A 26,096-nucleotide genomic window follows, 5' to 3' on the forward strand; every position below is an offset into this window, starting at 1 on the left:
AAAAATGTGTAGAATATTTCTAAGAGAAAGTTGCAAATATTGGAGTGCATTCCTACAATGTTTGATTATTGCTACTTTAGACACCTTACCCAACGTGAGCTCTTAGTGTTTTATAAACCTTATGGAAATTATTTACTTTCTGATAACTGAACTTAGTCTATTTAATGACTAATGTGTAGTATAAGTAGACAGATGAAAGAAGTCTTTCTTGAAATAGCAACACTGTTTTCATTTACCATTAAGCATTTTCTGATTATAAGGAAGGAAAAAAACTATAACAACAGATTCTATTGTGTGAGATGTGCCTATTTTAAGACACATGTAGGAGATGAGAGATATTTAAAAACATTATAACATGTTTATATATGCGATATATTTCATAATTACATGTGAAGGAAATCTGCTTTCGCCATCAGTTTAGTGGCGTTTTTGCCATAGCGTGATTAACACTTTAAAATTTTGTAAGAGATTTCTTTTGTAATAGAAACTCACACACAGAGGTCTTGTATTATGTTAATTATTACTGCTCTGTTTTAGGCTATTTCTTAGAAAATATAACATTTCACAATTTAAATGTATTAATAAGCTTGTGGATGATTTATTTCTCATTTTCTTTTCAAACCAGTGGAGGAACAGCTAAACTAATACTAAAAGAAAGGTGTCTCTTAAATTATGCTTCTTCTCCATGAGTGTGAAAAAGGAACAATGGGGTACATTTAATTTATTAGTCATGCATATTAGAAAAAAAGCCCATGAATGCTTTTGAAATAACATACTGTCTTGCTTTGAAACTTGTATAGACTTGAGTGTCTTTGTCTAAAAGCATCTAAAACTGACTTGACTTAGCTATTTTTAACTTAGCTTTTTGTTCAATAGATTTTATCGATCGGCATCAAACCACTTACATATATTATTTGGTGTTTAATATTATTTCAAGTTTTAGGACATTTAGGAAATTTTTTAAGAGTAATTTAAGAACAATATCTTTACATCATGAAATATGTGTAAAAGTAAGTGTGAGCGCACAACGACTTTCTCTACTTTTTATTCTCAGGTGTGTTTCATTCCAAATCCTTTCATTTGGTTTTCAGGTTGATGAGGAGTTTTATTTTTTTCTCTTAATAATCAGCAATTTTAATTATTCCTGTTGTTTGCTTCATAGGGTCAAAAAGAATAAGTGATAGTGAAGTGTCTGACTATGACTGTGATGATGGAATTGGTATAGTATCAGGTAAGAATTGCAGAATTCCTGTGTAGTAATAAGAAGGAAGTGTTATTCACTATTTACCAAAAAATAGATTAAATAATAAATAAAATGAGAGAGAAATAACTTGCCTCTTTTTCCCCTTCCCCCAAACAACATTATGGCACTTTAACCTCCTGAGTAATTCCAGTTGCTGGAACTCTTATCAATTGTTTGATTGAATATTATTATTGAAAGATGTAAGATAAGTGAATATTTCTAAGTTTTCTGTTTTTAAACTACTCAAAAATAAGGATTTCACCATAAATTTGGAGAGCTATTGTGTAATTAAAACTTCTTTATACTGCACAGCCATGTGAAAAATATGAAAATCTTTTTGATGTCACCAACATACCCAAATATGTCAAATATTTGAATGTGCTTTTTGAAAAAATTTTTACTGTGTTGTGTTGATTACATATCAGGTACCGGTTGATTTTGAAATTATGTTGTTGAAGTTTAAAATATTGCCTGATTTATGGCTAGAGATTTATCTGGGACTTAAATGTGAAAATGACTTCAAATCCTTGAAATCTGTCACCATTAGAAAGTTGAAGCATCTCCATATTCTTTTTATAAACATGAAAATCAGGATTATGGTATCGTGGTTTCTGAAATATTATCTTTCATAGGCTCATAACTTTCGTAAATGGTGTACTAATTACATTTACATAAGTATCGTACTAACTAAGATTTACACATGTTAATTCTGTTAAAAATATTTTTTCCTTGGGGCACCTGGGTGGCTCAGTCAGTTAAGCATCTGACTTCAGCTCAGGTCACGATCTCGTGGTTTGTGGGTTTGAGTCCCGTGTCGGGCTCTGTGCTGACGGCTCGAAGCCTGGAGCCTGCTTCGGATTCTGTGTCTCCCTCTCTCTCTTTCTGCCCCTCTCCCACTCAACCTCTCTCTCTGTCAAAAATAAATAAACATTAAAATTTTTTTTTAATATATTTTTTCTTGTTTTTAATGTTTTTGTTTTTTCTTTTTTTGTGTGGGGAGAGAAGAAGAGTGTGAACAGGGGAGGGGCAGAGGAAAGGTGAATCTTTTCCTTTTTTTGATGTTTACTTACTTATTTAGAGAGAGAGAGAGAAAGAGCATGAGCAGGGGAGGGGAAGGGAGAGTGTTAGAGAGAGGGGGAAAGAGAGAGAATCCCAGGCAGGCTCCAGGCTGGTTGTTAGCCCAGAGCCAGACTTGAATTCATGAACCGTGAGATTTCAACCTGAGAGAAATCAAGAGTGGGACACCTACCTGACTGAGCCATCCAGATGCCCCAGAAGGAAGGAGAAACTTAAGCAGGCTCCATGCCCGGTGCAGAGCCCTATAGGGGGCTTGATCCCACAACCGTGAGATCATGACCTGAGCTGAAATCAGGAGTCAAAAATCAGATGCTTGACAGACTAAGCCACCCAGACACCCCAATGTTCTTTCTTTTAAAGCTCTGTCATTAACAATTCTTTCAACAGAGAATAAATGCTTCAGTCAATAGTTTAATAATTTGACTGTCAGATCAAGCATATCATCCTATATTTCTGTGAAATTTTTCCTAAGGCATTTTAAGTGTGAATTGTATATATACCTATACAGAGAAACTCCCTTACCCACCGCCCCCCCCATGTTAAGTAGCATTTTAAACAACTAGTATAAAAATATAAAAAATAAAATAAGCAACTAGTATAAGTCAAGACACCAGTAATCTGTTAATACTTTGTTCCCCATATGCAGAGATTTGTTTCCAACTGCATATTACATACCTGTCAAATTCAAAGTATTAGTTGCAACCATTCAAAACCCTTTTTTAATGTGAACTATCAACCTTTTCTCAATAATGAACAGTTTCAGCTGCTTTATTTAGTTTTTCCAAGTTTCCAAGGCAGGTGTCTTGAAAATTAACTATGTCAGAGGTCATATTTCCAATTCGCTTACTTACTTTGTTTATTCTAAGTCAGAGGTAATTTTTACATTTGCATTGCTAATATTCTTCAAAGTAAATAGAATCTTTGATTGATATTGAAATTTAGGTTTCTCAGGGAAGCAATTACTGGCATGGATTTTGTACTCCAGTGGTATACCGAGTAGAAGAATGAGAATGGTTATAAACCAGCTATTCTTTGAACAAGTCGACTCACCCCACAATGCAGATAAATGGAATGTGTGTGTGTGTGTGTGTGCGCACAGTATGAGTTTATCGCCACTTAGACAATTAGTATTATTTTCTACTCTGACCTGAAACAATATGCAAATAAATGCACATAATTTATTTTCCAATGGGAAGGTAGAGTGATGTTTTAATAATTGGCTCTTAAACATCACATATAATATTCTGATTTCCTAAGCTAATTACCTAACCCCAATACTCATTTTTTATCACTTCTGAGTAGCTCTGTACATTATGAGTCATGAACATTTTCTTAAAACTCTGTATTTCTGTTTAGTTTTCCTGTGACTGCATTATTTAAGTGTTCTTCTTATACCAACTCTTCCTCTTTTTCTCAATAGTCTCTCTTAAACTACGTGATCATCTCTTTTGTCTCTAAATATTCCCCTACCTTGGATTTCAGTGATGCTCTTTTTATAAATGACTCTCAAATCATTATCAACAGTCCTATTGTCTTTCCCAAGGTTCTTTTCCATGTGTGTAACTGTTTGCCTATATGCCTGAAAATATTGTTATCTCCCCCTCTCCAAACTGGTAAACCTTCTAAACTTCTCTAACTCTTTGTAGGATACTCTTAACTTCCTAAGGGGCTAATCAAATGTTAAGATTCATTTATTTCTTCCCTTTTTTTGATCTTGTATCTGATCACAAATTGCTGTTGATTCATATTAGAATGTCCCCAGTCTCCATTGTTGGACTTTTTTCACTGTCTACATTCACTACTCTAGTGTTGACATCTATTTAAAGTTCTGTGCCTTTGGGGTGCCTAAGTGGCTCAGTCGGTTAAGCATCGGACTCTTGATTTTGCCTCAGGTCCTGATCTCATGGTTCAGGAGTTCCAGCCCCACATCAGGATCTATGCTGACTGTCTGGAGCCTACGTGGGATTCTCTCTTTCTCCCTCTCTCTCTTCCTCTTCCCCACTCATGCTCTCTCTCTCTCTTTCTCTCTTTCTCTCTCAAAAATAAATTAATAAACTTAACAAAAAACAATTAAAAATAATAAAGTCCTGTGCCTTTAAATAGCATCTTTATGCTAAAACTCCAACATGTCCAGTCAAAACTATTTATTTGTAGTCTAAATTTTTATTTTCCACTGCCCACTTGACATTTCTGCTTGGAAATGTAGTAGATATCTTCAACTTAACATGTCTAAGACTGAACTCCTAATCTTTCCCATCAAACCAATGGCAACTCCATTCTTTTTTTACTTGAATTAAAATTTTAGATTTGTTCTTGTCCTTCTCTTCCTCTTATCTCTGACATCAAATCTTATACAGAATGATCCCGATGCCTCTACTTTCAAAATATGTCCAGAATCTGACTTGCCATGTCTCCACTGCTGTCATCCTGGTTCGTCTTTTGCCTGACTTACTGCGTTGTCTCATTTCAGTCTGTTCTCAGCGTGGCAACTGTAGTGATCCTGTTTAAAGATAGGGCAACATTCAGTTCCAAAATCTCTAATGGGTTAAAATCACTCAAATCAAGGGGCGCCTGGGTGGCTCAGTTGGTTAAGCAGTCAATTTCAACTCAGGTCATGATCTCATGGTTGATGAGTTCGAGCCCCACATGGGGCTCTGTGCTGTCAGCATGGAGCCTGCTTTGGATCCTCTGTCCCCCTTTCTCTCTGCCCCTCCCCTGCTCACATTTTTTTCTCTCTCTCCCTCCCTCTCTCTCTCAAAAATAAACAAACATTAAAAACAATTAAAATCACTCAGATCAACTGCCAAAAATCTTTACAAAGTGACACAAGGCCCCCGTGATTTTCCTCTTTCCTCCAGGTGTCTCTGATCTCCTCCATTGCCTGCTTCACTCCAAGCACCCTCTTCTCCCTGCTGTTGTGAACATGTCAGACTGACTCCTATCTTGGGGTCTTTGCACTTGGAACAACTCCTCTCTCTCTGTCCACTTGGCAAAGCATCTAACTTCCTTCAACTCTTTCTGAAATGTCAGCTTCTCAGTGAGTCCCATCTACACCTGACAACGCTACATAAAATTGCAAAACGTTTCCCTGTTCTGGCATTTTGATCTCCCTTTATTCTGTTCTGTTTTCCTCTTAGCACTTTACCACCTTCAAACATATCACATAATTATTTATTGGGATTTTTATTGTTTCCATCACTCCAACTGAAGCGTCAGCTCTACAAGGTCAAGGCTTTTAGTTTTGCTCACTACAGCACACAGAACAGCATCTGGCCTGCATGTACAATCATAAATACTTGTTGAATGAATGAATGAATGTCCTGATTTTTTTCGGTGTGGTCTGTTGCCGTCTCCAGTTGTCTTACTCCAGAGTTGTACTGCTAGCCGTACGTAGCTAATTTAATTGAAATTGATTTAACATAAATACATTAAAAATTCAATTCTTCATTAGCCCAAACCAGATTTCAAGTGTTCAATAGTCATGAGTGCCTAGTGGCTACTGTATGGGACAGTGCTGATCGAGAACATCTTTACCATTCCAGAGAGTTCTGTTGGACAGTCTATTCTATGTTTTCTAAGATCAATTAATCTTGCCGCAATCTCTCTAACCTTTGGTTTGAATTGTATACTGCTGTCAGCTTCATATTCCTAAATGATTACTTAGATCATGAAAGATGAATGTGGTATTAGAGCCCAGAGAGAGCCTCGAAGTCCGATAGATTTTGCTTTAAATCCGAGCCCTAGTATTTGGCACCTAATTTCAATTCCCTAGTAAATGTCTTAATGTAAACTTTAGTTGCCTCAGGTATAAAATGGGGATAATATTATCTTCTTTGCCGAGTTGGTTCTATCACATCACTTATACATTCCCGGGAAGGCCTTGTGCTCTGCAAAATCATGGACCAAAAGATCAGACCATTCAAAACCCACGTAGCTTTGTAACCAAAACACTAAAAATAAGAAGACAAGCACAATTTTTGAAAGTCACGTTAAGTTTTAAGCAGCACAAATATTAGATGTAGGATTTGAAAATAAAATGAAGGTATCTGGGTGGAAGGAGTATGTCTAGAAGGAAAAGAGGGTAAGTCTGCAAAGTCATGATGTCAAGGGAAGTACTCACAAACACCAGGAAGAACCCATGCAATAAATACTTCTAAGACGGAGTTTGTGACCGAAGCCAGCCAAAAGGGAGAACATGGGATGAATGAGCATCATATGTGGTTCTGTATTTCTCGGGCTTTCTGCATCCAGCTTTGTTAATGTACTTTGCTTGCAGCTGCTATTATTTGCTGGATGTAGTGGACACTGTTGGTGCCCCACCCATAACCCCTTTGCTTCAGCTGGTTTACCCGTCCTCCGCTACTGTGAATGTTGGCTGCTAAGAACTCACAGCTGCCCCCCTTTCCGGAGAATTGGCCTTAGACAAACAAAACAATCTCACCTAAGTCCCACTGGCAGTCTTCAGTCAGTGACTGGCTAACCTAGGAGCACAAAAGTCTAGGATCCTCGCCTCAAAGTCAGAGCAACACCGGTACGACTCATGTTCCAGAGGCTTCAGGGGGATCTGACTGAGGTCAATGCTTGTGCTTCGTTTCTTCCCATGCCCTCTTCTGGTCTTCTAATTCCTTTTTCCTGAGGCCACTCCTTCAATCATTCATGTCCACCCGCTTCTTTCTCTTGCTCTATTTCTCAGGAACCAACTTCAGATAATACTGCAGCATGTTAACATGTTGGGAAAAATCACATACGAACCAATACTTTCTCTGAGTTATTTCTGAAACAAGTGTTGTAGCAGAACACTTAGTAAAGTACCCAGCAGAGTTCCTGGCACATAGTGAAAAGTCAAAAGCAGCCATGATGAACACGAGAAAGATAATGGTGGTGGAGATAATCTCACTTCCTGCTCAGAAACGTTCAGGTTTTTTTCCACAACAGGCCTCCTGATGTTTTAGATATATACAACTTGAGTCAGACTTACCAAACTATTTCTCTACTTTTGCACAACATAGTACTGCTGTTTTTCTACCAACTTTGAATTCCTTCTACTTTCTTCCCATCTGTCAAATATCAGTTGCTTTCCAAGATTCATTTGAGTTATATCACTTCTATTACACTTTTTTTCTAAGCGTGTCAAATCGTTGGGCTGTTTCCCTCCTCCGAATTGTCGTATTTTTATTTTCAGTCATCTATTGTATCTCAGCCCTGTCAAGCACTATAAGAAAAGCCATTTACACAGGTACTTCAGATAGTATTCAGAATGCTTTCTAATATTGTTTATCTCTTAAAGAAATAATCATAGACTTTTATGAACTTTTGTGAAGTTAATCGTTTTGAATATTTATAGTTGTTGAGACGTAACTGAAGCTCTTTTATTTCATTGAAGAGATGACAATGTTTTTAGAATAAACTTGCATCCCTTATTAAAGATAATTAACTGCCTACGGGCACCTGGGTGGCTCAGTCAGTTAAGTGTCCGACTCTTGATTTTGACTCAGGTCATGATTTCATGGTTTGCGGAATCAAGCCCCATGTCGGGCTCCGCACTGACAGTGCAGAGCCTGCTTGGGATTCTCTCTCTCCCTGTCTCTTTGCACCAACCCCCTTCACTCTCTCTTTCTCTCTCAAAAATAAATAGACTTTAACAAGAAGATAATTCTTGTTATCTAATATATCTAATATATTATCTAATTTATATATCTAATTCTAGATATATAAAAGTTTTAATCTACCTAGCACAATTAAAATATTTTTATATTATAGTACTATGTTTTGTTCATTATGCTTTACATTTAATAGAGTCAAAGACTTTCAACTTCACCAACATTTAATTTTTTCGCTAAAGTACAAAATACAAAAGGACTTAGTGGGTAGATAACTGTACTTTTAATCTTTGTACCTTTAGATTATCGACACAATGGTCGAGATCTTCAAAGCTCAACATTATCAGTGCCAGAACAAGTAATGTCATCAAACCATTGCTCACCAACAGGATCTCCTCACCGAGTAGATGTTATAGGAAGGACTAGATCATGGTCACCTAGTGTCCCTCCTCCACAAAGGTAAGATACCATATACATTTTATTTGTAGGATGGTATAAAAAACCTATTTATCACAAAGAATCATTACTAATCTCTAAAGGCAATAAATTCTGACAGGAAAAAAAGTTACTGGAGGAAAAGCAAATATTCTCTTCAATAAAGCAAATAGTGAGAGTCAAATAAAATATGGTCCACTTTGTAACTCTGGTTAAAGTATGTATTCTTTTATGTGAGAGTTGAAGATTTTTTTTTAATTTTTTTTAACATTTTTTAAAATTTATTTTTGAGACAGAGAGAGACAGAGCATGAACGGGGGAGGGGCAGAGAGAGAGGGAGACACAGAATCAGAAGCAGGCTCCAGGCTCTGAGCCATCAGCCCAGAGCCCGATGCGGGGCTCGAACTCACGGACTGTGAGATCATGACCTGAGCCGAAGTCGGACGCTTAACCGACTGAGCCACCCAGGTGCCCCAGAGAGTTGAAGATTTTAAAGAAGATCCCGCTTTCAGTTACTTATCCGTACTGAGCAGATCTAGTTAGAACCAATTAACTATACTCATGAGTGATATTAGTATTGATAATTTAAGAAATAGGAAAAAATAAACATCTGATGGGGTTTCTAGGTTAGGAGCAATCATGCAAAGAATTAAAAACGATGCACAGGTAGAGGGAAGAATGGCTCAGAAAACCTCCAGTGCCTGGTGGAAAACTCTAAGCAATCCTGTTAAAGACAGAGAGGCTTAAAGGAATAAGAGCCATGGAAATAATGTATTTATTGACAAGATATATTTACATAATTCACATTTTACATACGTTACATTTTACATTAAGAAAATTTGAACTCTTAGAATGATAGTCGTATAATGCCTATTTTAAATGAATAATTTAGTTTTAGCTTTAGAAGTTTTCCTTGTAATTTTAATTTTACACATAGTATTGGACTAAGAGAACTTAAGATTGTTACATTTATAAATTTAATTTATTTAATATATATGAATATAAGTACTTAGAAAGTGTTTACTTAATTTAGACACAATTAAAGTAATTACAAAGAAAATATATTAAATTTATAAACAATTGTTTAAATTGTCTGAAGATTTTGATTTTACTAACTTTGTAAATGAGACTAAAACTATTAAAAGTCTTCTGAAAAGTAATTGCTTAAATGTGGTAGACCTATCAATAGAATATTTGTAATCTGAAATTTAAAGTTTAAGAGAGGGGCATCCGGGTGACTGGCCGGTTAAACATCAGACTTCAGCTCAGGTCTTGGTCTTGGAGCTTGTGAGTTTGAGTCCCGCGTCGGGCTCTGCGCTGACAGCTCAGAGCCTGGAGCCTGCTTCCGATTCTGTGTCTCCCCCTCTCTCTGCCCCTCCCATACATGTGCTCTGTGTCTCAATAATAAATAAATGTTTTTTAAAAATTGGAAAAAAAATAGTTTGAGAGAGAACTGGATTTTGAATTTTAACTTTAATAAATTAAGCCATTCCTTATTTTTTTAAGTTTATTTATTTGTATTTGTCTTGAGACAGAGAGAGTTGGGTAGGAGAGAGACAGAGAGAGGGAGAGAAGCCTAAGCAGGCTCTGCACATGTGCAGAGCTCCACACGGGGCTTGAACTCACGAACTGTGAGATCATGACCCCAGCCAAAATCACGAGTAGGACGCTTAACCAACTGAGTCACCTAGGTGCCCCACCATTCCTTATTTAAAAAGGAAAAAAGAAAAAAGAAGGATGCTTGACCTTTTACTAGGAAAAGAATATCTGAACATACCTAAAGAAAATAGGCAAAGTTTTAGAATACATTCAGCTACACCTAATAGAAAGCCCATAATAAGAGCTCATATAAAAAGTTTATTCTATCATGAAAACGAAGTGTGTAAGTAGACAATCCAGGCAAGAATGTTAACTTTAAAAAGTCATCATTGATCAGTTATAAAGACTTCAGTTTAGATTGTGAACAACGGATAAAAGTCATATCCCTAAGACAAGATACAGCAATATTAACTACAAGCAACATGCCGAACTCATTTTCTCCACACAGATTTATTCCTCCTTCTGTATTTTATATAAGAATTACTACTAGAAACCTGGGAGTTGTCCATTAATAATTCTGATAATTCTTATCTCTATCCCCATTGATATTAGCTTAGTTGTATGTTTATATCTGTTATAGCAACAATCTAACTTCCCTGTCAACCTCCAGTTGAAATGTATCCCATTAGCCAGAGGTTCAGTTAGTTAAAACAAAAATCTCGGACTTGACATTAGAGTGATTTTTGTCTTTTTCTACTTTCTTTATTAATAAACCTCATTTCTTAGTGTAGTATATGATTATGGTTCATTAAGACATTTAATGGATTTTGCTATTTCAGTCGGAATGTGGAACAGGGACTTCGAGGAACACGGTCTACTGCTGGACATTATAATACAATTAGCCGAATGGATAGACATCGTGTGATGGATGACCATTATTCTCCAGAAAGAGACAGGTAAATAGGATTAAATCCTGTTAGAGCTTATTATAATCGCTGCCTTCAGGAAGAAGGTATTACCGTAAAATATTTTCATACTGAACTTGGATATTTGTCATCTCTTTTTTGAAAGCCATTTCCTTTACAATTCCTACATTCATTCTTATGACCACCAGGTAAAAAGAAAAAAAAAAAAAGAAACCAACAAGAACAAACTATTCGTTGGTTTAAAAAAAAACAATCATCTTGCTCTTGCCGTTTTGGTCCTTTGTTAGCTCAAACCAGTTAAGTTAGTGAGTTTTCACATGAGGTTATAAGGATAATATAATGAAAATGACATGTTTTATTATTTTAACATTATCATAACCAATCATTACCTGTAAAAATACTTTGACGAGACAAGCCTGGTTTGTTTTGGAAACCAACACAAAAACTGATTCATGAAGAGGTTTTTCCTCATGGCTTTAAGTAAACCTTTTCCGCATCTTAAAGCATTCTGGTTGTTGATTGCTGGATTTGGAGGAATTCTCTGAATTTGCTCCACTAAATGTGACATACTTAGAAATGACATATGTTTCAATGCATATGATAATTACTACTAGTTTGCTTTTAAGTTAAGCCAATTGATTAACCCTCTAATTCTTGGTTTGGTTATATATAAAATGAAAAATGCTATGATATTTCCCCCACACTATCAAATGGGTTTGAGATGAGGATTAGGAAAGAAAGCTTAATTTACTCTTCAGAGAATATTATGATAAAATAACAAGGAAACTCAGCAGTCACTTTGTGTGCATCCTAAACCGATTTTTAAAAAGACATTTGAATCAACTGATATGAGAAGTTCCCAATTTTATCATTGTCAGTACTTATGAATTTAATTGTTTTTGTCTAAATCAAGGGTTATAGTCAATTCGGGCTTATAATTTTATCGTGTTGGGTACACTTTTCCAAAAGAAAAGATAGGGAACGTCTATCTGTAGTCTCCAATAGTGGCGAACAATCATTGGCTTTTGTGTCTGAGATCTAAGAAGTAGGAAGTTGTTAAATTAATATCTTTATGAGTTGTCAAATGAAAGTTAATGTCGTATTTTATTTCTTTTTCATTTGTTTAACTTTTTCATCGTGATCTGTGTTTTTAGGGGTAATTATAGATATGGTGCCTATAGAAATGGTTTCACATCAAGGACAATACTAAGTGAAAGATCCCTTGTTGGCATGGTTAAGAGTTGGAAGGGGTCATATTAGGCTGGGTGAACGAGTACTTTTGTTGCCTTATAGAATTCTAATGAGTTTGATAATCTCTGGAAATGATTCATGTAGCAGTTCATAAACTCTTTGCTGTTTGAAAGATTGTTAAGGACACGACAAAGGAAAAAATTGTCTGAAATGACTTTAAATCCTTCAAGTTTATGTGAAGTTTTTCTTTAAGGAGAAATGGACCTGATATTTTCTCTGAAGACAATATGGTCTAAATCTTGCAGAGAAGAACAGAGTAAAATTAACCTCTCGAATTATCCTCACAAACAAAATTGTCACTATTATATCAAACACATAATAATTTATCAATATTTTAAGACAAAAGGCCATAGTATTAATGTTAAAAAAAAGTTGCTGTTCAATCCTTGGTATATAGTTAATATAGTCATAATTGATATGTCATTTTATTTTTCTTGTTTATTTTATAACTTTATGAATCTTCAGTTTGGCAAAATGTTCAAATAATTCAGAGGTTTTGGAAGCATTTGATCCCTGAAGTTTCAGCAAGTCTTTAGAGTGCTATAGATTACCAGATTATAATTACTCCTAATTGGGAGATGTTTAAAATTTTTTTTTAATTTTTTTTAACATTTATTTATTTTTGAGACAGAGAGAGAGAGAGAGAGCATGAACAGGGGAGGGTCAGAGAAAGAGGGAGACACAGAATCTGAAACAGACTCCAGGCTCTGAGCTTTCAGCACAGAGCCCGACGCAGGGCTCGAACCCACAGACCGTGAGATCATGACCTGAGCCGAAGTCGGCCGCTTAACTGACTGAGCCACCCAGGCGCCCCTAAAATTTTTTTAATTAGTAAAATAGAATTTCTTTTATATAGGACTACAAAACTATTTCTAATATATTAGCTTTGAGTTATCTGTGTAATAATTACTTATTAACATGTGGAATCAAAAATCAAAAAGTATAGTATTATCCATGTTAGGTAGCCTATCACATTATTAAACAATGGGTTCTTGATTTCTGTTTTATCCTTTATATTCTAAATATTCTAAAAGATTTTCAATAATAGAATGCATGTGAAGGCATCGTAATTTTTATGCACTGTTTAGAAGGTAAGAATACTCTAGAAGTCTTGCAGTGAATTTTTGTGAATAGCATTTTATAGAGTCAGTCAGTAATACTGTTAATTTAAAAACCTAAAAGAGAATTTCCTTTGAGATAGTAAGTAAAATTTAGGCATTTTGAGGAGTGCATTAACTTTTCCTGTCAGTAATAATTGGTGCACTGGACCAGAATATTCTATTTAATATACTCTTTTCTTTTATAGGATTTGGAACCAAATGGCATTGGGTTTGAATTTGGGCTTTTTATTACTTGCTAGCTGTGTTACTTTGGGAAAATTAACATGTTTGACGCTCGATTTCTTTATCTATAAAATTAGAACATAGTACCAACTTCATAGAGTTGTTGGGTAGATTAAATGACACAGCACCTCCGGTTGCAATACTGAATTGGATATTTGTACCCAAAACATGTGCCTTACCTTTAACATTTTAGAGGATCTTGTGGCTTACAGATAAGTGACATTTTAATGTGCCTATTAAGATATGAGAAATCAGTTAATACAGGTATTTGTAAAAAAAGCTTTAGAGCGTAGAAACATGAGTTGGACCTTGAAAAACGGAGAGGTTTATTCAGGAGAGACCAAGAGCATAAATACACAGGCAGAACACATATATATATCAGAAAGACCCAGTGTGAATGAAGACTTGACATATTGGAAAGTTGTGCATAAAGATAATGACTTTTACATTGGCTATATTGGATAAAAAATACTACTATTCGGCATTAATTTATAGTATCTGGCTAAACTAAGTGATATGAGGAAATATAGTATTCATATCCTTATAGGTGGTGTTAAAAAGAATCCTATATCAACATTTGATTGGATCTTTATATCTCTGCACATCTCTGTTATCATTAGTCAAAATCCTATTCTGTGTTGAAAAGAAAATAGGTTGTTTACAAGTAACTCAGAAACTTGGATGCAGGGCTATTAGCTAAAATGATGAATTATAACATTATTCATCTTCTTCTCCATCCCCCCGCCCCCATACTTTTTGGATCATTGTTTCTCTGGTAAATCCTGGTAACTACTACTAGGAACATAATTTTCCTGGGACAACTTATGTGGCTTTCATATTAGAAATCACTTCAAGAGCTTGTTTACATGAGTTAAGTTAGTATTAGAATAATTATAGAGTACTAGATAATATTTCTGTAACATGTCAGAGATATCCTGCAGTATTCATTTTTATGTCTGTCCTGGAGACCAAAATATATTGGGTACCTTTAATTTTATGCAGTATACTTTTAGGATAATGACAAAAAATACTATTAACACTGGCGTAAGATATATTATTTCGTAAGTGTTTTTCTGTTGTGCATTTATATTCTAAAAAGAAAAATGCCATGTTATGTGGATCTCTAGGATACCTCACACACTTAGGCCATTTCTCTACTTTTTGTCAGCCAACCAGCTACCAGAAAGTGTCCAACTGACCCATAACTATTGTTTTCTTGGTCTTTTTAGTTACCAACTATGAGGGAACCATATCTCTGAAAGTTTGAAAATACAGAGAAAGTAAATGAAAAAAAAAAAACCTCTCGTTGCAAAAATAATACGTTTTATTTATTACGCTTCAGGAGTAAATTTTAACATACCTTGATCATACTGAATTAATTTTAGGAACTACAAAGTAGCAAAACATTAACAATATAAAAGACACAGAACAGAAAGCTTTGCATTAAGGTGAGATTGTTGGAAACTTTGCTTCAAAAGCTATAGGTTATTTCAGAATGAGATATTTTATTTCCTCCTTTTGCAGTCCTGTTTGTTTGGTGGTTTTTAAAAGGGGACCTTCAGGCTCATCTGATATAATGGAAGGATAATTCATTATAAATACAACTTTGTTCTGTCTTTAAAGATTTTATTTCTTAATAAGACTCGAAGTATGTCTAGAAATTGGATCGGTAATCCAGTTCAATTCTTTGAATACTGAGAATTTCCATTATGATTTTTGAATCTTAATCCCTTTTTTCAGTTTTTAAAATTTAGTAATTTTTTTAATTTTCTATTTTTTTCTTTTACTCTGATCAACTTTTTTTAAAAAATTCAAAAAGATTGGATGAATTACGATTTTTAACATAATTTTTTAAGTCATTACTTAACTCATTATGTATATTCAAGACAGTAGTGTTTGCTTAGGTTTAATAATTCCATTAATCTTGGAAGAAAAGTAAGCATGGTTTAATTGAGAAGAGTAAATGAAATATTTTTAAATTGTACCGAGTGGATGTGGCAAAGAGTCTTAGATAAATCTCTGGATCTTAGGTAGATTTTACTACCAAAACAGTGTGGCTCATTTTATGTACTAGTCATCCATGCATTTTTTATAGTTTTCAACAGAATCTTAAGGGGAATCATGACCAGATTAGGTTAAGAGGAATAACATGACTATAGAAAAGTATGCATTCCAAGTTCTCCAGAGAAACAGAACCAGTAGAATAGATAGATAATAAGGAATTGGCTCGCACAGTGATGGAGGAGGTTGAAAAGTCCTCCCATCTGATCTATGCACCCTGGAGCCCCATGAAATGATGGTATAATTCAGTCCAGGTCTGAAGGCCTGAGAACCAGGGAAGCCAGGAAATCCTCGTGTGAGGGCCAGAGAGATAAGACATGTCCAGCTCTCAAATGAGGCAGGAAAAAGGGAGGAATTCTTCCTTCTGCCTACTTTGTTTTGCTGTGACTCTCACCAGATTGTATGATGCTCACTCAGACTGAGAAGGACAATCTACTGAGTCCACTGATTCAAATGATAATATCATCCGGAAACATCCTCAATGACACACCCAGAAATAACACTTAATATGAGCATTCCTCAGGCTATTTAAATTCACTATCACAAAAAGGGAAATAAACTGATGTTTGACAAAGGTAGTCCTCCCTTAATGTTTCCTTTTTCTTTATAGAGACAAAATTAATCACAGGCTCCTCAAGGAAAATGTAAGAAATTGGATGACAATATATATGTTCTATGAATTTGAAAATTTTAATAAGCTTTGAAGTTTACCTCTTTTCATTGGTCAAGTTATTTTCAGAGAAAATCTATTTGTTCTTAAGGCAATAAATCCCAACATCACAACTGTTGGGTATCATTTCCACCCTGTAGAGCCAGGAAATTCTTTTCTGAATACTGTTTTATTTATTTTCTTATACTACAAAAGTTTGTAATGTTCTGTTTACATTTCTAGAATGTCTCTATAATTATGTGAACCATTGCTGTTTTTGGAGGCTCACCATGAAAATAGCATAATTCTGTTTTTACTTTTTAATTCAATCCAAAATGTACTGATTGAGTGTGCAAAGATTTAAAATAGACATTATCCTGGCCTAGATAAACAGAAGATCCAACTAATTATACCAGCTCATATATCCCAACTAATTATATTATATAATATACCAACTAATTATGAAACATAGAAGACTGTAAGGCCTAAGTATAATATTATTAGAACAGATTGGAGAGAGAATTACTTGCTTGAGTATTGGAAAAAAGCTTCAAAGGCAAATTGGACTTTAAAGATCAAGTAGAATTTTCAAAGGCCAGAGACTCTTCCATGGTCTGGTGTGTCTAGATAAAATATTATAGTAGGGGAGATAGGAAGTGATAGGATATGAAGATTGAAGGTAGTTTAGAACTTAATTAGTATGCCATGTAAGGGAATATATATACTTATATTTGATATGTGAAACCATTGAAGGATTTGGAGCAAAGTTTGTACATGATCAGAAGCATAATTTGCAAATATACTTCAAATAGACAGAGTGAAGAATAGATTACATCAGGAAAGGGTTGGGTTTGAGGAAGGGAAATGGTAGATTATTTCAGTAGACTTGGTAAGCCTGATTTACAGTAGTGGCAGAAGAAAAAGAAGAGATAAATCTGAGTTACTTAGGCATTAGAATTAGCAAGGTTTATAAATCAATTAAATGTGGAAAATAAGGAAAATGGAGGAGTTAAACTATGAGATTTAAAAAAAAATTTTTTTAATGTTTATTTTTGAAAGAGAGAGAGACAGAGCTTGAACAGGGGAGGGGCAGAGAGAGCGGGAGAGAGACACAGAATTGAAGCAGGCTCCAGGCTCCAAGTTGTCAGCACAGAGCCCGACACAGGGCTTGAACTCACAGACTACAAGATCATGACCTGAGCTGAAGTCAGACACTCAATAGACTGAGCCACCCAGGCGCCCCAGATTATGAGATTTTTAAAAGTTGGTTTATTAAGTAAATATTTAAATCCTTAGTTAAAACGGGGATTACGGGAAGAGGAATACTAAGTTTCAAGGGAGAGTTAACTATATTTGAAGCTAGAGGGTCTTTTGGAGATTGTGGAGTCCTAGATTCTAAAGAGGTACCTGAAGGATTGCTGTTGTAGATTAAGGGTGAAGCCAAATGTATAGGGACTAATTCCCTCACACCCTTGTTAGCCAGTCATTCTGATTTTATTGGATTCCTAATTGCTGGTTTTACATAAAAATCTGTTCAAAAAAAAAAAAAAAAAAACCAGTGATCTTCTGTTCAAAAAGAAAGTTTAAAAACCACTGCTCCAGCCCCCTCATTTCACAAATGCAGCACCAGACGTCCAAATAGGCAAGTGTCTTGTTCAAACCTCAAAATTAACATGTGTTTTTCTGAAGTATCTACATGACACTCAGGCAGCCATGTGGAGAGCCCAGGAAGCAGCTGGGAATGTGCTGTGAAACCCAAAGAAAAATGAAAGCTAAAAAAAGTGAGAGTTTACAACTATGAAAGCAAATAATATTATCCAGAAAGAATGTGTTGGAATATAAAGTTTGAGGAACACATCTTGGGAACCCATTGCCTCTAAGTATTGAATAAAGAGGAGAGAATCCAGTAAATGAAATGGGTAAAGAAGCAGTTAGCTAGACGGGAGACCAGGCCATAAGAGCCTGAATTTTGGCTTAAGGAAGACCTAAGTTTGAATCCCAGTCCAGCTACTTACTATCTGGCTGTGGGCAGATACTCACAGCCTCAGTTGTTTGGTCTGTGGCAATACTAGACCCTACCTCAAAGAGTTGTTATGAGAAATAAATGAGATAAAGTTGACAAAACTTTAATGGAGTACTTGTTACATGGTTAAGTGTTACATAAATACTATTTTAAAACATTTTTTAATGTTTATTTTATTTTTGAGAGAGAGAAAGAGAGAGAGAATGGGGAAGGGACAGAGAGAGAGAGGGAGACACAGAATCTGAAGCAAGCTCCAGGCTCTAAGCTTGGCACAGAGGCCAATGTGGAGCTCAAACCCGCAAACCGCGAGATCATGACCTGAGCCAAAGTCGATGCTTAACCAACTGAGCCACCCAGGTGCCCCTATAAATACTTTTTTTTTTTTAATTTTTTTTTTCCACATTTATTTATTTTGGGGACAGAGAGAGACAGAGCATGAACGAGGGAGGGGCAGAGAGAGAGGGAGACACAGGATCGGAAACAGGCTCCAGGCTCCGAGCCATCAGCCCTGAGCCTGACGCGGGGCTTGAACTCACGGACCGCGAGATCGTGACCTGGCTGAAGCCGGACGCTTAACCGACTGCGCCACCCAGGCGCCCCTATAAATACTATTTTTAACAGCCAGAGAATCATGTTTCAAAAACCAAGAGAAGAGAGAATGTCAAGAAGAGGTTGAAAATCAGTGTGTAACACCATAAATAAATGTAATATGATGAAGATCAAGAAGTTGAAGGATTTTTTTAGGATTTCACAGGTAACATTCACAGGATAGCTTCAAGGGAAATGTAGAGGTTGCAGTCACGTCATGGTAAGCTTAAAGCATGAACGCATGATGAAGTGGTGACAAGAATTGTAGATGTGGCTAAGATGTTGAATGTTGTGAAGGAAAGTCAGAAACATGCAATATTTTGAGAGGAAGGCGAGATCAATGAAGGGTTTATTTTTTAGGATTAAATGCAGCTCAGGAAAGGAAGGCATGAAACAATCATGAATGATGGAAGGTTATGTGGGAAGTTAGGATTACAAGTAGAGAAGTTTCTTCTTTAGGTGCAAAAAAAATGGCAAATGAAGGTATAAATATATGTACTTTATATTTAGAGATAAAATAGGGAAGTTGAGAGAGTTCAAGGTTGTTTTCTTTTTTTTTTTAACTGGAATATAATGATCATCTGCCAAAATTAAGAGTTTTGGCATGAAAGGTTCTAAGAAGATAAAAGGGTTAAATTAGCGCTATGGAAAGAAGAGAATCAACCACAGATGGGTAAAGTGGTCATGGGGCATGAAACATAGCACAGCCAATAGTATGTTATAAACATATAAAACAACACAGTGAATGTTTTATTATTATTTTATTATTTTCTTCTTAAACTTTCTCGTTATTTTATTATTTTTTTCTTCTCTTTCCTCCTAAAAAAAGGGAAAGCAACTATGTTGTATGACATTTTATAGATGGTGCTAAAGATGTTTGAGTGATAATTGATAAGATTTTGTTTTGAAATCTGATTGGTTTAAATCTTGATTTGTTATGTTCTTTGGTGTGTTTGTTTTGGAATACTTAGCTATTTTAACCTTTAGCACTGCCATATACAATGGACATTGGGAGGAAGGAGCAAGCTTTCTATTAACAATTTTCATTTGCTTTGCTTACTATCTGCTTATCTTTTTTGAATCTCACTTTTTAAATTTAAACTATACCTTTTCATTTCTTTCCTGAGTCTCATTTTTATTCTTGTTTCTGCCACGCTTGCAGTCAGTTTCTTACTCTACCTCGCTCCAGATACAGTCAGACCATTGAACACCATCACAGGGATGGCAGGTATATTTTTCTTACAATTGAGTCTGTTCATAGAATTGCATGTGCCTGTCTGTTGATATGATAGAATTCACTTCTGTTTCTGTTTTTTTTATATATACATATATGATTATTAATGAAATATAGAAATATTATCTTACTATAAAATAGTAGAAAATATAGCATATGTAAATATTTTAATTGCAGTAAGAGGTCAAAAATAAAGCTTTCCTTTAGTGAGCTAGTATCCTTTCTTGGATCATTCTAAAAATTTAGTTCATCAGAAATTACAGTTAACTCTTGATTATCTGGAAGGATAGAATAACAGTATTTTAAAAAGTTAATTGCATTTAACTGACCACCTTCCTCAGCAGAGTTCGTAATTATATATATAGAAGGAATTGATTGATTTTTATACGTCTTACAATCTGATTCCCCATCTCCCCCTCACCACAATTGAGGAATCAGTCCTGTAAGTACTTAGATTGAACTGATCAATTTATGGTTACCTTGTCCAAGGTGGCTGTGATCTACCCATTGGTCATAGATAGTCCTGGATCCATGGAGAATATTGGGTGTGGGGGAAAGTCCTCATTCATTTCTACTTTTCCACCATTCTCCTTATATTGAAGGGAAATATCAGTTACTTGGCATTTAACAGAAAGAAGGATAAACTAGAAAGAGAAGGGAAAGAAAGTCTCCAAAAGCTTACAGTTTCTCAAGACTCTATGTAGCTTCAGGGATTTGAACTGGTTCTGTGACATCATTTTGAGTCCCTGCAGGCAGAGAAGAGAATGACGGTGATAATGTCGCAGGTTCAGCTAGTGTAGATAAAGGATTATATGCTGTACTCACTCTGTTGTTTCAAAGTGATTTGGGTTATGTGTGACCACTTTTGTACTATTAATTTATTAAGAGTTATTAATTTAAAAGTTTAGAAAAAATAATTGAAACTAATGAGTAAATTCCTAAGGATTGAATTCACGTAGATAAATGTGGAAGGAAACATAAGAGAGAACATCAACAATAAATACCTAATGACTCAAGTTTTGTGATGGCTTTCAGTAAATGTAATTGACATTTACTGCCTTCCAGTTTGTTATATGATAGTGATAATTGCTGTATTATATTGTGTTTTGCATTTTCTCAGCCTCTTTTCTGTTATTTTGCTTTAATACTAAATAATTCTTTTTTGTTACATCTTTTACTGTTACTTTTGCTCTATATTATTTTTGACTATTTTGGAGTTGCAGTGGTTACACACTTATGTCATAAAAATGTGAAGAAATAGTTACATCACTCCTCATAATTGACCAAGACCTTCCTTAAAGTGGATACCATGAACGAGACATTACTGATTATAGGCTTATTCTAATTACTCTAGTATCTTCCTTTAACTGTGAGTTAAAATCTTGTACCACATTAGTTTTTGTTAATATTCTATTTATCTTCATTATTAGTAAGCAGATTGCTTTATATTATTTGTTCTTTCAACAAACCAACATACATAGAATCAGTTCTTGATCAGCTCTGGGTTGGTCATTAATTTCATATACTTCCCCAAATTCTGACCTCTAGCCTAGCAGGATACATTTCTGAATTGCCTTTTGTGCCATAATTTTGTCTATGGTCAGGAAACACAATATCATTAATGTTTATATTAAAGTACAACACAGTTAGGAAAATGAGTTTTAGAAAACAAGTGATCAAATATCCTACTGTAAGATTTGCCATCATTTAAATGATGCCAGTGTGTGAGGCTAATGTACACGTACTCCTAGATAAATTGGGTGGATTTTGTAAGAATGAAATTCTTTAGTTGCTTTTAAAAATACTCTCTCTCATCATTACCAGTTTGATACATAAAAAAGAATGTGTGTACATTGTAAAGCATAATGATAAAATGAACATCCATGAATCTATTACCCAAACTGAGAACCAGAATAATATGGTTTTATTTATTGCATCTACCTGTAAGATCTTTGCCTATGGAGTCCATATGCCTCTTTCACTGAAATAGTAAACACTATACTGAATTTTCAGCTTAACATCACCTTCCTTTGCTTTTTTTTAAAGGGACTTTGATAATTTGTTTTCACTCTGCTAACTTTTTGAATTACTCAGTCCTTCTGATCCTCACTTCAATCCACTATGAGATTCTGGGATTATTGAAGATATACATGTATCCCTACCCTGAGTTTATTACCATAATATTCTAGGCATCTTGTCTTTAACTCAACCTCTGTACCTTTGTATATAGATCATCTGGTGACTTCTTGATTAATCCATTTTATTCACGGAAGATTTTAGCACCTGGTTTTAGTCTTCCTTTTCATAATCCCTGCCATCCGCCAGAATGATGTTAGTATTCACCTGAATGATTTATTCAGCACCCACTCTCTTTCTTGGCCATCTCAAATTGGAGGTAGTGAATTATTCCCAATTCTACTTTAGTCAGTCACTGCCATAGCCATACTCTGAATCTTATGTGAAATTGTTCTACCTTTAAAATCTTAGGGACTCCTGGGTGGCTCAGTCGGTTAAGCATCCGACTTCGGCTCAGGTCATGATCTCACGGTCAGTGAGTTCAAGCCCCGCGTTGGGCTCTGTGCCGACAGCTAGAGCCTGGAGCCTGCTTCCGATTCTGTGTCTCCCTCTCTCTCTGACCCTCCCCCGTTCGTGCTCTGTCTCTGTCTCAAAAAAATAAACATCAAAAAATTTTTTTTTAATTCTTTTTTTTTTAATTTTTTTTTTAACGTTTATTTATTTTTGAGACAGAGAGAGACAGAGCATGAACGGGGGAGGGTCAGAGAGAGAAGGAGACACAGAATCCCAAGCAGGCTCCAGGCTCTGAGCTGTCAGCACAGAGCCCCACACGGGACTCGAACTCACGGACCGTGAGATCATGACCTGAGCCGAAGTCGGACGCTTAACCGACCGAGCCACCCAGGCGCCCCCAAAATTTTTTTAAATTCTTAATTCACATACTTTGTTCTTGGACCACAACTATACATCATTCTCTCGTATATATTTTTTACTGAACTACTTTTACCTTACTAGTTCTTTTATCTCAATAGAGAACTCCACTCTCTTGACACCTTTTCCTTTTCCTATTAGTCTCTACTTTACTTACTTACATATCCAGAGGTGGAGTCCGTTCTTAGAAATATCCGCATTTCCCTTGCTACGTTGTTCTTCTTCTACCTATTTGACAGAGTTCAAATCTGCACCCATCTCTTTCTCTTGCGGGAATGGCTTTGAACTAAATTTTTCAAATTTTCCCCAACTCACCTTCTTGAGCCAAAATAACTGAACACTTAAAGGAAATGTGATCTCTTTATTGAGAGTTGTGGGAAAAAAAGAAAGGAAGGAGGGAGGGAAAGAAGGAAGACAGGAAGCAGGGGTGGGGGGGAGGGGGCGGTGGGAGAGAAAAGAAAATTAGCACCAACCCTCTAAGTGTCCAGTTTCCCAGCCCAGATTTCAAGGTGGCATTTACTGCAATAGTCTGGGAATTCCCCTTCTGGGATAAATATTATGTTAATAGCTCCAAGTGGATTGTAGTTTAGTTATATGAAATCTGCAATTATCTGATTAGAATGAATGTAGTAAACTCCACATGGCGTCCCCAGTCTGTGAAGAATCAGAACCTTGGTCTCTTTACCCCAACGTTGTAAAATGAAAAATTATGAAGGCAGTCTCTTTGGAAGAGATAAATAGAGGCTTAAATAATATTTGCTAAACTTTTATATTGTTTCGGGAGACAAATATTAACTAATAGTAGGAATCAAAACACTTTTTCTTCTGACCCAGTTATGCTGACCAGCACAAATTGATCTCTGAGTCACTGTGTATTTTTAAACACAGTCAACCTTTAAACCAACATTTAGAATGGATATCATGTTACCTTGTATTAATGTCCCTTTATTAAGACATAGCCTTAATTTTAGTAAATATACCTTTTATATTTAAAAATTTACTCCCACACCTTACTTTTTTTCCCCCTAGTATTTACCTCTACTTAAAGCTATGCACAACATACTAAGGAATCACTGATGTTTGGCGACATGGTGGTAGTAAACATTATGTAGCAATGTCATGGAGGAGACAGCTAGGCTATAACTTGAAAGGGGAATTGGAATTATTTGATTTATATAGAGGTAAGGTAGGATGTCAGTGGAATTCTAAAGAAATGTATGAGTAAAATTACTAAAGTAATACATATCATGTTTTAGTGCTGTTGAAGCATTATCCACAAGGCAGGGAATAGCAAGAAATAAATCTGGAATGATAGAGATGGTCCCTGTTACAGATAACTTGTATGTTCTAGTAAGGAATTTAGATCTAAGACTGTAAGTGATGAAGGTACTTCAAAGAGTTTTAATTAGGAGATGGCTATAATATACTTATTCACTCTAGAATAATTACTCTAGAGACTGTATGGGATGGTTGAGAAAAGGGGTGGGAAAGAAAAGCATGCATAAGGATATTTGCAGAACTATCTCTGGGCAGCAGAAACCTCTCTGAGCACCTGAACTAAGTAAGGTAATAGATGGAGAGATAGAAAGAAGACCAGAGATTAAATCAATTGAAATCAGTAATATGTGGTAAATAATAGGACTTGGACGTTGAGGGGGAGCAAAGAGTCAAGGAACACTATGAGCCTTCTAGTTTGGGTAACTGGATGCATGTAGTACCTTAACAAAGGTGAGTATCAAAGGGGAGGAATATTTGGAGAGGAATTAGTTTAAGTGAGGGACAAAGGGGAGGAATGTTTGGAGAGGAATTAGTTTAAGTGAGGGACAAGTTCAGTTTTGGAATTATTGAGAGAGTTAAGGAGAAAACTCTAGCAAGGAGTAAAATAAATAAGTTTAAAACTTATAGAAATTTGGGCTATATAGAGCACTTTGAGAGTAAATTCACTCATAATGGGAAATAGCTACAGAAATAAAAGTGAAAACAACCTAAGAAACAACCCATGAAATGAAGGCCAAGGATTTTTTTTCTCCACTCTGGGAAACATTAACAATTAAGTGGTAGATAAAGGAAGAGACACAGAGAAGGAAGAGCGAGAAGAATAGAGCTAAAAGGAGAGAGTTTGAAGCAGGAAGAGGTAATGTCAGCAGTAAAAATAATAACTGAAAAACACCCAGGAGATTTGGCAAATGAGGAGTTATTAGTGACTCATCTCGGATGACTTCAGAAGGGTGGCAAAGGAAAAAAAGCAGCTTGCAGTAGCCTGAAACATGACTGGGAGCTAAGAAATTAGATGCATTATGAATGTGGAGGAGAAATATTGGATAGGGGTATATGATATCAAAGCAGATTTCTCTCTTTCGAATACGAAATACATAATGAGTTTGTAGACTGGAGAAAGGGATCCTTTAGGAGAAGATAGGTTGAAAATATGGAAAAAGGAGAGGATGACTGTTAGAAAGGTCTTAGGTAGGAGAATGGACTCAATACACAGATGGAGTTTGTAAACAGAAAGACACTCTTGTTTATTTTTGAGACCGGAAGAAAACTGATGAGAGAGTTGAAACTAAGTAAGTTTTTAGCAAAAAGTTGTGAAGTTGAAGATAATTATGTTTCATAGCCTCAATGATCTCGCTGCTGTAAACCGAGATGATGGTGGTTGTTTTTGAGACAAATTCTTGAGGGTGGAGGCCCAAGGTTGAATATGATGTTGATTGGAAATGAGGAAGTTTAAAATGGTCATTGGTTAAAAAGTGATGGGAACTAAGGAAAACTAAAAAGATGATAGCAGCACAGCAGAAGTTTGAGGCCATGAATTTGCAGTGCACCAAACTTTCCTGAAGTTATTCACAGTTGCCTCGATGTAGAGAAATCAGATTATGGCATGGAACAAAGTTTTGGGGTTCTGATAAATGTTCGAAAGATTTGGGTTAGAAAGGAATCTGAGTGTTGATATGGGAGTGGGTCAGATGATCAATCATAGGAGTTTAGGATGGGTAAGGAAGGAAGGCAAAGACAGTGATACATTCTGTCGGGAATTGGTATCAACTATCAAGTGAACATCAAGTAAAATTGGAGCGAGATTATGAGACACCTGACAGAATTAGCTATTGTAATCAGAATTTGAGATACATATTGGAATTTAGTGTTTCTGAGTTTAAATAGTTTCATTGGATTCTAAGAT

General features: G+C 35.6%; 1 protein-coding gene across 1 annotated transcript in view; it reads left to right on the forward strand.

The window, feature by feature from the left end:
- The window catches only part of RIMS2 (regulating synaptic membrane exocytosis 2), a 322,108-nt gene that overhangs the window by 88,592 nt on the left and 207,420 nt on the right, over positions 1 to 26,096 (forward strand). Inside the window, exons 11-13 of the mRNA XM_047842737.1 lie at positions 1,163 to 1,231; positions 8,223 to 8,379; positions 10,734 to 10,850. Of these exons, the coding sequence (XP_047698693.1) occupies positions 1,163 to 1,231; positions 8,223 to 8,379; positions 10,734 to 10,850 (343 nt within the window). The remainder of the gene's footprint in view (positions 1 to 1,162; positions 1,232 to 8,222; positions 8,380 to 10,733; positions 10,851 to 26,096) is intronic.

The sequence above is a fragment of the Prionailurus viverrinus genome, chromosome F2, assembly GCF_022837055.1.
Source record: "Prionailurus viverrinus isolate Anna chromosome F2, UM_Priviv_1.0, whole genome shotgun sequence".
NCBI classification, from domain to species: domain Eukaryota; kingdom Metazoa; phylum Chordata; class Mammalia; order Carnivora; family Felidae; genus Prionailurus; species Prionailurus viverrinus.